At 46.2% G+C, this 14298-nt stretch overlaps 1 protein-coding gene across 1 annotated transcript; it reads right to left on the bottom strand.

Moving 5' to 3' along the window:
• Window positions 1-6993: 6993 nt before the first annotated feature.
• RPS4X (ribosomal protein S4 X-linked) lies at window positions 6994-12513 on the bottom strand. The gene is made up of 7 exons (XM_044234937.1): window positions 12446-12513; window positions 11149-11226; window positions 10493-10673; window positions 10025-10122; window positions 8554-8725; window positions 7706-7863; window positions 6994-7160 (listed from the first exon to the last, which is right to left on the bottom strand). Exons 1-7 carry the CDS (start codon window positions 12446-12448, stop codon window positions 7059-7061), a joined length of 792 nt encoding a protein of 263 aa, XP_044090872.1. The 5' UTR covers window positions 12449-12513; the 3' UTR covers window positions 6994-7058.
• Window positions 12514-14298: the final 1785 nt, after the last annotated feature.

Here is a 14298-nt window from a genome sequence, read left to right as displayed (position 1 = left end):
GATGGAGAAGGAGGGTATGTGTAAGGGGTGGTGGGGAGCACACTCAACAGGACCAGTGCAGCCAGCTGGGTCTTCTGGCATGACCCACATGGTGTGCTGGCTCATACCAGCTCCTGAGAGCTGACTGTTACATTTTCAGGACTTTTCTGAGCCATATGTTAAAAACAGACACTGTTAGAAATGTAAAAAATATAAATATTTAAGCTATATTTAAATGTTAATATATAAACTTAGAATTCAGCAAATTCTATTAAATGCAAAAGTAATAAATAAATACTAAATGCTTATTACTTCCTAATCATTTTACATTTTACTATTACCTTGATGAACTCGAGATTATTTATGCCTATTGTATATACTTTGTGGAAATGCTATAGAATGGGGGGCTGCTGCTCATCTCCACCCAGCTCCCTGTTCAGTGACATCACAGTGGTAGCTTGAAACTGGCAAACGCTATGCTCAGGACTTGAGGGTTTGTTTTGCTGATGGTCTAGAGTTAAGGAAGCAAAGGAGAAAATGTTAAAATACAGATTAAACTTCAAGCGCATTGTATCTTGTAGCCAATACATTAGGACTAGTACAAAAAATTAAGGAGATATTCTCTCCGCATTTGGGAACTATTATCTGAGTCAGCAAAGAAGTTGCTCACGTCGTTGACAAATGAATGACGTTCTTATGAATGTCTTTGTTGTTTCACTTTTGTCTCATGTGTTAACACAGACCGAAATATTTGTCAGAACTACATTTCTTAGTCGATAGTAACTGTAATCGTAGATTGATATGGCTATAAGAAGTTGGCAAAGATCAAAGAAAGCAATCTGTGAGACCCAGCTGGTTATAGTTATATGGAATGCATAATGAAGAGAATTGCCTATTTCATTATTATTTGCAAATTGTGTTATACATCCTTTGTATCAGTGAAACATCATAAACCTGTGTACATGTATATGTACACATTTTTTTAGAGAGTTGGCTGTTAACATTTACAAGCACACCAGTGATTTTTATACCTGTTCATGGTTGCTAGAACAGCTAGGAAAAATGTAAGAGTATATCCCTAGGAAAACCCCAGGAATAAACTGAAAAACTGTTGGCTCTTGGAAAGTTTCTTCTTTCTGTTGTTGTTAAACAATGTTTGTTCTCTTGAGAACATTTCTGTTATTATTATTTATTGTTTAAATAGTATAACATTCTCAAGGTCCCTGGGTGGCTCAGTGGGTTAAGCATCTGCCTTCGGCTCAGGTCATGATCGAGCCCCACACTGGGCTCCTTGCTCAGCAGGGAGCCTGCTTCTCCTCTGCCCGTCACTCCCCCTGCCTGTGCTCTCTTTCTCTGACAAATAAATAAAATCTTTAAAAAAAAAGAAATATTCCAATATTATTTGGGGTGGCAGACATCATACTATTTATTTGTTCCTTTATAAGTTTATTGTGAGAAATGTCAAACATACACGGAAGTAGAACTAGTAAAATGAATCCCATGTAATCACTGCCCAACTTCAACATTATTAGTATATGGTCAATCTTGTTTACTTGGTCTTCCTCACTCACTAGATTATTTTTTTTTAATATTTATTTATTTATTTGACAGAGAGAGAGAGAGAGAGAGAGATCACAAGTAGGCAGAGAGGGAGGGGGAAGCAGGATCCCTGCTGAGTAGAGAGCCTGATTCGGGGCTCGATCCCAGGACCCTGAGATCACGACCTGAGCGGAAGGCAGAGGCTTAACCCACTGAGCCACCCAGGCGCCCCTCACTAGATTATTTTAAAGCAAGTTCCAGATGCTTGTCATTTCTTCTACAAATACTTCAGTATGTATCTCTGGAAAAGTTTTCATGATTATCTCACAAAAAATTAACAATAATTTCTAAATATCACCAAATATGGATTCAGGATATATTCTGAAGGTAGAACCAACAGGATTTTCTAATAAAATTACATGTGGCATGTGAGAAAGGGAGATGAATCAAGACATGTCCAAAGTGTTTGGCTTAGGTAATTGGTTAAGACAGTTTGCCATGACCTGAGATGGGGAAGACTATGGATAGAACTGATTGGAGTGGATCAGGAGGCAGTCAGAAGGATATCATTCTTTCTGTAAAGTCTGGTTTAGAGCAGGAACACGGGATTGAGATATCAAAAAAATCAAGATGACTCTCTGGGCGCCTGGGTGGCTCAGTTGGTTAAGCAGCTGCTTCAGCTCAGGTTCTGATCTCAGGGGCCTGGGATTGAGTCCGGTATTCCGGCATCCTGCTCAGTGGGGAGCCTGATCCTCCCCACCCCCCCCTCTTACTTTCCCTCTTGCTCTCTCTCTCTCTCTCTCTCTCTCAAATAAATAAATAACATCTTACAAAAAATCAAGATGACTTTTTGTAAACTATTAAGTACTACATAAATCCTAGTTGTTTGTAATCTATTTGTTCTCTTTAATTAATTAATTTATTTGACAGAGAGAGACACAGCGAGAGAGGGAACACAAGCAGGGGGAGTGGGTAAGGGAGAAGCAGATTTTCTGCTGAGAAGGGAGCCTGATGTGGATCCCAGGACCTGGAGATCAGGACCTGACCTGAAGGCAGATGCTTAACAACTGAATCACTCAGGTGCCCTGTATTTTTCTTGTTCTCAAAGCTGTGCTGTACTGTTCTCTGACTGAAGCATGAGGCCCAGCCCACTGAAGGCAGAAGGGAAGTAAGCCAAATCCAGTAAAGGTCTGTTTGTCTCAGTCAGTTTCATCTCAATAACCATTTGTCTGCCTCCCAGTTGAAATGATCTCTAAGTTTCCCTCCAGCTCTAAGATTTTATGAATCAAACCGGAAGCCTTAGGAAGGCCTACAAAGACATGAGCCATTTTATTTGGAAATCTGTAGCTCAGTCTTATGATCTTCGGGCTGCTTTAGCGAAGTATACCCATACGACCTGGTTGTTAGGATGGAAATCTTTCCCACATCAGGGCCAGTTGCTAATACAAAAAAAAATTCCTGTGCTACTTTAACAAATAAAAAACAAAACACATTTAAAATGTTGTTTGCTTAAGCACAGTGAAGAGAAACAATCAGCAAAACTAAAAGCCAACCTATGGGGTGGGAGATAATTGCAAATGACTTATCCAATAAATGACTAGTACCCAAAATATGTAAAGAACTTATACAACTCAACACCCAACAACCAAATAATCCATTTACGAAATGGGCAGAAGACATGGACAGACGTTCCTCCAAAGACATCCAGATGGCCAATAGATACATGAAAAGATGTTCATCATCACTCACCATCACTTACCATCACTCACCAGCATGGAAATGCAAATCAAAACTACAATGAGCTATCACCTCACACCTGTCAGAATGGTGGAAACCAACAAGACAAGAAACAATAGATGGTGGTGAGGATGTGAGGAAAAAGGAAGCCTCGCGCACTGTGGGTGGGAATGCAAGCTGGTGCAGCCACTCTGGAAAACAGTATGGAGGTTCCTCAAAAAGTTAAAAATAGGGGCACCTGGGTGGCTCAGTGGGTTAAGCCTCTGCCTTCGGCTCAGGTCATTGTCTCAGGGTCCTGGGATGGAGCCCCACATCGGGCTCTCTGCTCAGCAGGGAACCTGCTTCCCCCACCCCCGTCTGCCTACTTGTGACCTCTCTCTCTGTCAAATAAATAGATTTAAAAAAACTTAAAAAAAATAGAACTACCTTATGACCCAGAGATTGAACTCCTGGGTCTTGATCCAAAAAATACAAAAGCGCTAATTCAAAGTGATATATGCAGCCCTAGTTTATAGCAGGATTATTTATAATAACCAAGTTGTGGAAGCAGCCGAAGTGTCCATGGATTGATGAATGGATAAAGATGTGGTGTATATACACAATAGAATATTATTCAGCCATAAGAAAAGAATGAAATCTTGCCATTTGCAACGATGTGGGTGGAGCTAGAGTGTATCATGCTAAGCAGTTTAAGTCAGAGAAAAACAAATACCATGATTTGACTCATATGTGGAATTTAAGAAACAAATGAGGAAAGGGAAAAAAATAAGAGAGACAAACCAAGAAACAGACTCTTAACTTTAGAGAACAAACTGCTGGCTACCAGAGGGGAGGTGGGGGTGGGGTTGGGGGAAACAGGTGATGGGGATTAAGGAGCACACTTGTGATAAGCAGCAGGTACCATGTGGAATTGTCGAATCACTAGATTGTACATCTGAAACTAATATAACTCTGGTAACTCATATTAACTGGAATTAAAAACCTGACAGAAATCAACTTATATGTAGAGACATTAAAAAAAAAAAAAAGGATGCGAGGGGACTGCAGCCAAACACTCCAGTTCCTCTGTTGTGCAAGATGGCTGGGCGATGAGGCAGCTAGGAAACCCCTGCGCGGGTGGAAAGAACCAACTGGGAGGCCTCTCACTCCCCGCGTTTGCTTTGGTTCCTTAGCTAACATTCAAATCACTTCCATCATCTGCTGGGCTGAGACTTAGAGCGGCCTCGGGGCAGTGAGCCAGAGGGGCGGCAAGAGAACCCACCAGACTTAGGGACTCCTGCCCTTGGGCCTTTCGCTGTCTCCCTGGCTCATTTTTCAAGAGGCACCTTAAGATTACTTCTGGCCTGGCTCATCAGAACTGCCTGTCCTGCTGAGCTCCGCTCCTGACAAGACAACCACACTGAAGAAACAGGTCTGGCAAGCCCACTTGCACAGCATTCCCTGATGTGCTTTGGTTGGACCCTGTCCTCGCAGAAATCCCCTTTCACCTGCTTAAGCTGAGGTCTTGAGGCCCCGGGTTTGACTGCTCTCAAGCCCCAGCCAGTGGTGCTCTGGAGTCTGCAGTATGAAAGGCAGAGAAGCCCTGTGGGGCCAAATCGGCTTGGGAGATTCCTGGGCCGTACCTCTTTTAGCTGAGTGATTAGTTCGTGCCCTGTTCTGTTGACAAGATCGTTATTCTGCTGTTATTCTGCGGCTCCTGACTCCAGGCCCAGGATCCAGTCCCCGGGGATCAGGGTGGGGGTGGGGGGCTAAGACACCGCAAGCCACAGATGTTCAGCAGGCCTCCTTCTCTGTCGGACCACACATCTGGGCACCAGGGAGGACCATTCCCCATGCCCAGTGTTAACGTGCAAAGTGACCTTACCCAGGCTCATCACGCCTCAGATAAAGATGTCTAAAACGGTTTTGACCCCCAAACCTGTCACGGTGGGATCATTTAGTAAGCTTGAGAGGTCGCTGCAACAAGCTGTTAAATAAAAGTGATGGTGAGACAGAGCAGGATCTATAGTATAGTGGTTCAGAACACAGGCAATTTTGCTCCCCAAGAGGGAGCTGTGTCTGGAGTCATTCTGGGATCACAACTGGGAAGAACCGGAAGGCATGCTCTAACGCCCGGTAGTCAGAGGCCAGGGGTGTGGTCTGACATACCACAATCCATGGGACAGCCACCCCCAGGTTACCTGGGCCAACAGTATAAAAGTTGGTAAGCCCTGCTATAGGAGGTAAAGGTGGTTTTTGTTTTTGGAAGGCATGTCTTATAGGGGAACAGGAAGAGAGCTAGCCCCTTGTAGGGAGGGAAACAATCAAAAGAGTGGTAGGCAGGGGGGGCACGTGGGTGGCTCAGTCGTTAAGTGTCTGCCTTTGGCTCAGGTCATGATCCCGGGGTCCTGGGATTCAAGCCCGAATTGGGCTCCCTGCTCAGCAGGAAGCCTGCTGCTCTCTCCCACTCCCCCTGCTTGTGCTCTCCCTGCCTTCCTGCCAAATAAATAAAATATTGGGGGAAAAAATGGTGGGCAGGGCACCTGGTTGGCTCAATTGGTTAAACCAGCTCAGGCTCATGATCCTAGGATCCTGGGACTGGGCCCCAGGGCGGCCTCTGTGCTCGGTAGGGACTCAGAATTTGCTTCTTCAACCTCTGCCCCACCTCTAACATAAATCTTAAAAGATTGGTAGGCAAGGGGCACCTGGATGGTTGCTGTTGGTTGAGCAACTGACTTGGTTTTGGCTCGTCATGATCTCAGGGTCAGGAGACGGAGCCAGGTATTGGACTTTGTGCTCAGCTGCGAGTCTGTCAGAGACTCCTCTCCCTCCACTCCTCCCCTTCTAAAAATTTATCTTAAAAAAGGATTGAGAGGCAAGCCGGACAGGACCCTATACACTCCAGGGAGCAGAACAAGTTGCCTTTCTACAGGATAGTTTTTACAGTCCCCTGGGGAATGGAGGGGAGGACTGCAGTGGCAGCTGGAGACATTAGATTAAGTCCAAGGAAGTGCTCTTATCAAGAGCCTGCGCACTTAGCACTGTGTCCACATCTGGAGATTTCCACCCTGGGTGAGATCAATCTGGGCAAGAATGGGAAAAAGATGAGCCAGTGCAATGAAGACCAGAGGAAGGAGGGCACGGATTATTATTTTTTTAAAGATTTTATTTATTTGAGAGAGAACACGAGAGGGGAGAGGTCAGCAGGAGCAGCAGACTCTCTGAGCAGGGAGCCTGATGCGGTACTTGATCCTGGAACTCCAGATCACGAGCTGAGCAAAAGGCAGTTGCTTAACCAACTGAGCCACGCAGGGGCCCTGATTATTTTTTTTTCAGTGAAGAATCAGTAGAACAGATGAGTTCTCGGCCAACAGTCTGGGCCCTCCTGGCTCTCCCGGCTCCTGGGTTAGTTGCTGCTCCTTCTTTGACAAGACCTTTGTGTTCTCCCTCCTATCACCTGGAGTCCAGTCTAAAAAAAGATAAAGGGGGGGCTGGGTGGCTCAGTGGCTTAAGCGTCTGCCTTTAGCTCATGTCATGATCCCGGGGATTGAGCCCCATGTCAAGCTCCCTGCTCTGTGGGGTGTCTGCTTCTCCTTCTCCCTCCCTGTCTCTCATGAATAAATATCTTAGCCATGTATCACAGAATGCCTAAGCCTGCCTGAGGAGTCAATGTACTCTACAAGCTGTAAATCAAACAGGAGGCAACTATAAATGAACACAAAACCCCAACCCAAACCACAACAAACACCAAAGAGACAATTTATCGTGCTGTATGACCTTTAATTAGGTATAAAGACTTCCAATCACGTCACCTAGGGACCATTCTACCCGCTGCTCTGTTTGGCCGCCAGTCTCTTGTCTCTCTCTTCAGCAATGGTGAGGCGGATACCCTTTCCACGGGGAAGAGAAATCCATGGTTTGTTGCCCTGCGGGAGAAGACAAGGAGCATTACAAGCCACCACACACTAACTCCCACTGGCAGCTTGGCACACACCGCACCTGTCATCTCATTTAAAGAAACAGGCCTGAGCGCCTTTAGCAACAGCCAGGTAGTCTTAAGACATTCAGATGCCCATTCGGCAGAAACATCCACTGCCTGGGCTGCAGGCATCACCCTATTAAACCTGCTGCCCAAACAGATGCAAACTACAGAACCCTTCGTAGTTAATGATTTACAATTACGGAAGCAGGTCCAAGGTGGACTACTAGCACCACCCCCATCCAGCCCCACAGGTGCAAATTAAAGAACCTAAGTATAAGGCATATTCACTCCATCACTGGCACTTTTCACCAAGCAAGGTGATCAGGATTCTGTGATACTGCAAGAGCCCAGGTTGGCCCTGGCCCCGCACTGTGCTGAGCTGAGCCCTACCCCGGAACAGGCTCTCCACTAGGATCAGCAGAGGTGGCTGGGAGCCAGGCGCTGCACTCCCAGTGGTCCCTGCATCTGGGCAGGGAAACCCAGACTTACTTTGCCAATAACAAAAATGTTGGAGAGTCGGGTGGCAAAGCTGTTGCCATTGGCATCTTTCACGTGAACCACATCAAACGAACCAGGGTGTCTCTCTCTGTTGGTGATCACACCAATTCTTCCCAGGTTAGCACCCCCAGTCACCATACACAGATTACCTGGGGAGAAGAAGTAATCTGCTTAGAGCCTGGCACCATGCCAACGCATAACCCGATGTGACAAATGACAAGAGACAGCTTTAAGACAAAATTAGTCATTTTTCCCATTTTAATTTATTCTCTGGATAGATTAGCCAAGCAAGGACTCTCAGGGTTCTCTTCGGATTTACCCCACCCCTCTCCCTCACACCTGAAGATCCGCCCAGAATATTCCAAGCATTAGGGCCTCTCTGGAAGTGAACATACTATACTACACGAATCTGGCTGTCTGTTTCTGCCCTCCGCCCAAGGGAAACCTGTTCAACCCCTCACAGCTCCCCAAGGCCGCCACTCCTCCCATTCAGAACATATCCCATCAGCACCAAGCCATGCTGAAATGACACACCATGAAGTTCTACACATTGCTTGCCCATTTCTTCAAATGTCACGAGTTGCCCCTTCCCCATCCCTTATTACATCAAAAAACCTCCAGCTCTGGTTGCTAATTAGGTCTACATCAGAACCTAAGAGGGTTCAAAACAAAACCAAACCCTGTACCCTAGCCACAGTGCAAATCCTAATGCTTGATTACATTCCTGAGAGAGAGAGAGAGGAAACAACAAGAGTAATGAACAGCTCTTATACCCATGCTTTAAAGGAAATGCCCAGACAAAATAAAGAGAACATCCAGGTAGCACTGAGGCTGCTTACCAGTGTCAAACTTGATGAAATCAGTAATCTTTCCAGTTTCCAAATCAATCTGAATGGTGTCATTGACCTTGATGAGGGGATCAGGATAGCGGATGGTGCGAGCATCGTGAGTCACCAGATGGGGGATGCCTTTTGTCCCCACAAAGATCTTTCTCACTTTGCACAACTTGTACTGGAAACACAAGTTTACCACATTTAGTTTGGCTTACATGCACCACGCTCCACAATGTAGCAAACAGTAATTTCGAAACCCCAAGTCACCGTGTTAGAAATGCAATCAGCAGTTAAAGGCAACAGCCCTACACAGGAACTGCTGGTTTCTCAAAGTACAGAGCGGTGTCTTGGACTTGACTTCCTACCCCCTGTAAATTTCTTTTGTGCTGTCCCTCTCTAAGGTAGTCTTCTTCCTGTTTGGGCTTTTCCTTGTACCACACTTGTTCAAGTACAAGGGATCAAAGGCTCTACAACCTCCTAATTCACCAACAGGGGGACTCCTTCAGTGCATGGGCTGATCACCCTTCTTTCCAGAGGCTGTTTCAGCCTCAGAGGTGACCTGAATTTTCCCCTCCAACTTACCTGCATCAGCCCCCTAACAAGCGCCTCTGGGCAGCTCTTTCTTTCACACAATTGAGTTTTGTCTCACCAACTTCAATTGCATTACCAGTTCCCCTAATCAACAAACATTTCACGCAAGGCATTTGGACCTTGGACTTTCGCTCCCTGACCTTCCGCAAGTAAATCAAATCACCTTGATGCCACTGGACATACCACCCAGCCTGCTGAGAACAAGGCAGCTAAGGCAATTAGGAACTGAATCATCCAATTGAATTAACCTTCATTTATAGCCAGTAATTCAAGGGGCCTTAAACTTTTGTGTAAAACCACTACAACAAACTGGATTAAATAATCAATGTCTATAATCTTTTTTAGGGGAACTATCTCAAACAAATGCCTGAAGGATGACCAGTCTCCTCCATTAACACCTTTCCTTTCCCCCAGAGTAAAGCTAGAGCCACAAATGGAGACATGACAAAGGGCCAATCAGATTGGACAAATATTGGTTTTCTGGTCCTTTGTACTTAAAAGGACCCATACTTTAGGTACTTATAAATCTTAGAAATCACTCTCCTTGCCTCTACAAGACAACCTGGAAGCCACTGTTAAACTAGAAAATTTTTTCTGCCATAAAATAAAACGATCTTTGAAGGTGTTAACTTCAAATGAGGATCAATTATTAGCTATCCAGCGACAAACTGTAATGCCACTCTTAGCAGGACTTTTAATAACATGACACAAACTGCACACACAACAGAACCCCATCCAACTTAACTGGCTATTTTCAGGTATACCTGAAGTTAAGTAATCTTTATCTACCTCACTGCAATGGACCAGGCCCACATACTCACTGCAGGCTCTCACTTAGAACCAAGTCACTTTCTGAATGAAGACCCAGCTTGTTTGGAACGCTCACCTTGGCCTCCTCGAGTGTAATCCGATGAACAGCAAAGCGACCCTTGGTATCATAGATCAGACGGAAATTCTCTCCGGTCTTGTCAATGCTGATGACATCTGACATCAGAACAGCAACTAAGGTTACTATACAGCTCCACTACCTCATGCCGAGTAACCACCACACCACTAGAAAAACCACCCTATGCTTCCCATTTCAAATTCGAACAAGAACTCCTGAGACCAATGATGACAGCTAGCCAATCTATTAATGTTTCAAAACCCTGTTTTCAGGACATGCAAATTTGAGAAATGATTCATGACTCTTTACAGCCCTACGCTAGGTTAGTAACGAAACGGAAGGACAAGGTCATGCTTTACTTCCATGACTGATTAAAAAAGCCCACCAATATTCAATATGACCGCCATTTTGGAGAGGAAGAGAAAACCAAAAGGAGCCAGCACGAAGCGCCCACCACCAACCACTTACCCATAAAACCAGCAGGGTATGTTATATCAGTTCGGACCTTGCCATCAATCTTAATAAAACGCTGCATACAGATCTTCTTTACTTCATCTCCTGTTAGGGCATACTTAAGTCTGTTCCTTAAGAAAATGATGAGAGGGAGACACTCTCTCAGCTTATGGGGACCAGTAGATGGGCGAGGAGCCTGTAAGATGATTTAAAATTAGCTTAAACGTATGTTGGGATTCACTCAAAGCCACTTCCTACGTCCTGAAATCCATTAAAATAGACACCAAGTCTGTTCACCAGCCCCAGAATTTGGGTAAACAAGAGGTGTTCAAAACTTGTAAAACTATTCCAAACCAAAAAGCTTTACAGCATCTTTCCCTTTCAGAGGTCCAGGCCCATTAGGAACATTTGAGTTTGGAGTCCACATAAATGTACTATTGTATATGGAATGAATGAAGCAGCGCTACTAAGAGGCGGAGTGCACTTAGGTAGCAGAATACTTTCAAAAACAGGACGACAAGAACACTCTACCCATAATCCTGTGCCCAAATAATTTACAGATGAAAGTAATCAGGGATGCCTGGTACATAAAGCAGTATAAAACAGGTTCCCTGAATGTGCCTCTTAAGGTACTTACAATTTATCATATATGCTCACAATAGGATACTTACGAACACACCAGTCAGTTTATCCAGCATCCAATGCTTTGGAGCTGCTACACGCTTCAGATGTTTCTTGGGACCACGAGCCTGAAGGAGAATTTCAGGGTTTTAGATTTCATTGCCGTTAAAACGGTTACAAGTTGTTTCAAGAACAGCTTACCAATTCTCTTAACTTCTTCAAAGAACTCAGTCTCCTGCTGCCTCTCCAGCAAAATGTGTGGTTAGAAAGTGTGGGGCCAGTGACAAAATGCACAGAAGCAAAAACGTAGTTATGTAGCAAATACTATAGGTTCCATCGACTTCAACTGCCCCCCTCCGCTGGACAGAGATTAGGAATTACTGTCTTTGCGGAGGGTTCTAAGTATTTTCAAAGTTACCGCTTAAAAGCACGCCCACTTTGGGGCACCTGGGTGGCTCAACGGGTTAAGCCTCTGCCTTCAGCTCAGGTCATGATCCCAGGGTCCTGGGATAGAGCTCCACATCGGGCTCTTTGCTCAGCAGGGAGCCTGCTTCCCCCTCTCCATCTGCCTGCTCTCTGCCTACTTGTGATCTGTCAAATAAATATATACATAAATAAAATCTTAAAAAAGCGTGCCCCCTTCTTGAGGCTATCCCCCCCCCACCTCCAGAAAGCCTTTCTGGCAAAATGGACAAGGGTTGGACATTGTGGCACGGGGCGAGCCGGCAACAGAAATGGGCAAGAGTTCAATCTGTGCTGCTACTCTGTTACATAGCAAAGTTTTCCCAACTTCACCACCTGGTTACAAAGTGTCTGGTGCATGCAACAGTCACCTGCTCTAAGCAAAACCACGTGCTGAGAGCTGCTCTCTCGTACTAAAGGGCACAAGGTGAGAACTGCTTTCACTTTAAAATGCGGAAGCATGTTAACGTCGTGTACACATGCTTACTAGCCACACTACGTCAAGTCAGGCCGTGCCAAAATTAAATAAATAAATGCATAAATAACAGCGACTAAGAAAATGCTTCTTGGCCTGGCTTACCCAGCACCCACCCGCCCCGGACCCATCATCCATCCCCCCACTCCGCCCCGGCCGGAGATGCGATGCGTGGTCGGGCAGGCATCTTGGCCAGGCCAGACACCGAGGCCTTCCCGCCAGCGGCACCTATCTCCCCCTTCCTCCGGCACCGCAGTTCGCTCTCGAGCCCGCCTGGACCAATCCGCAGGTCGCAGTGCCTTCGCCTTCCCCCGACTACCCCCTGCGGGGACCCCGGAGCTCCGGGTAGCCCCAGCTCTGGAAGGATGGAAGCTGATGGACCCCGAGAGCTCGCGAAGAAACCTCCTTACCATGGCTGCGCTAGGAACGAAAAGAGAACCGCCTTCTTCCGGTACCCGAGAAAAGAGGGTCGGAGGCTGCGCGCGACGGAGCCGCAAACGCTCCGCCCAGTTCCGCCCTTTCCCAGAGCACCCGGATTCTATCTTGCCACCTGCTGGTGGGAGGTCATAGGGTCGAAGCTTGGGCGATTTTCTCTCTCTCTGGCCTCCGCTGCAACCAATATTTGCTGAGCGCCTCGGGTGCGCTGTGATTTAGTGTTAGCTGCTGGAAATACAAGATGAGCTAGACATGGTCCCTTCCTTCAAGGACAGGGCAGAGTGAGGCTAAATGAAGTCCCACGTACAAGAGATTGTAAAATCAGTAGAACGTATTTTTTTTTCTTAACATATAATGTATTGTTAAAAGGGTGCAGGTCTATGATTCATCAGTCTGGGTATTCTCAGCAGAATGCGTTTTAATAGATATTTAATATTAATTCTGAAATATATTTTGTTTGTCCTTTTTTCCGAGTTCCCTTGAGCCAGCCAAGCTTCCCATCCTGTAAATTGGGAAGAACCAACATTTTTTTAAAAAAGACATTTATTAGAGAGAGAGAGAGAAAACGCACCAGAGCAGGGGGAGGAACAGAGGGAGAGGGGAGAGAGAACCCCGAGCAGACTGGAGGCTGAGTGTGTAGCCCAGGGAGGGGCTCCATCCCATGACGCTGAGATCTTGACCTGAACAGAAATCTGAGCCACCCAGGTGCCCCCAGAGAGACCCAACATTTTTATTCTCTCTTGCTTCTCCCAGATCGCTTAGGTGGTGGAGTGTAGGGGGGCAGGAGGGTAGGATCCTTGCTAGAACCTTGGCACCCTGCCCCTAACTTCCTATAGCACACTTTTGCTACTTACCATGAAGTCTTAGGGAAGAGAGGAGACATGAGAGACCATCTGGTTATCTTACCAAAACTTAGATCTAATCATACTACTTTCCTACTTTGAAACTGCCCTTGGCCCTCCTGCCTGGTCTCTCAGGTCTCACCGCCTGTCACCTGCCCCTGACTGCCCCTGGACACTCATCGCTCCCTTCCCCCACCCTAAACCTCAAAGCTTAAGCCACTCCAAACTATTTACCACTCTCAGAAAGCTGCCTCTTTCAAGCGTCCTGACTGTGGACCTGATGATTCCTCAGCCTGGACCTGCCATGGGAACAGCCCACTCCCCTTTTCTGGGTATCTAGTCCCACTCCTCAGCCTCAGGGATACCTAACAACTCAAGTCCTTCTGGCTCTGTGAGCCCACAGGCCCCGCAGGCACAGTCAATCCCACATTCCTCTGCCTCAGAGCCCTTTGTTCAAACACGGAGAAAGCACATTGCACATTGCGGTGTAATGAGTAGTGAGTGTCCTCGTCTGTCCTTCACTAGACTGTGAGCATCTCCATGATCCCCATAACAGAGACTGCCCTAATTCATCTGGTCAGGCCCTTTGCCACCTAACAGAGAGCTTGATGCTGTGTCCAGCACTTGTGGTAAATACGTGTTGAATGAATAAATTGAGTCAACAGCCCACTCATTCTACCAAGACTTACTATATTACCCCTCAAGAGTATCCAGCCTGTGCCTAAACTCCTCCCACAATGGGGTCAAGCTCATTACTCAGGAGGTCCTGCTTTATGTGTCTCTACACCGCCCCCCCCCCACTTTACTCCTCAGCAGTCTGCAAAGGTGCAAGAGAGGAAAAAATTTTTGGCTCTTCTCAACCAGACAGTGCTGACTAGGAGGGCAGGGACTCCTCTTTATCTGAAACCAGGCCCACAGTGAAGCATGCTATAAATGATTATTGGAAAGGAGGGACAATGGACTGGAGGTGGGAATTAGAGAGTGAA

The sequence above is a fragment of the Neovison vison genome, chromosome X (assembly GCF_020171115.1).
Source record: "Neovison vison isolate M4711 chromosome X, ASM_NN_V1, whole genome shotgun sequence".
NCBI classification, from domain to species: Eukaryota; Metazoa; Chordata; class Mammalia; order Carnivora; family Mustelidae; genus Neogale; species Neogale vison.
The sequence above is the reverse complement of the archived record's forward strand: the minus strand, read 5'-3'. Positions and strand labels throughout refer to the sequence as shown.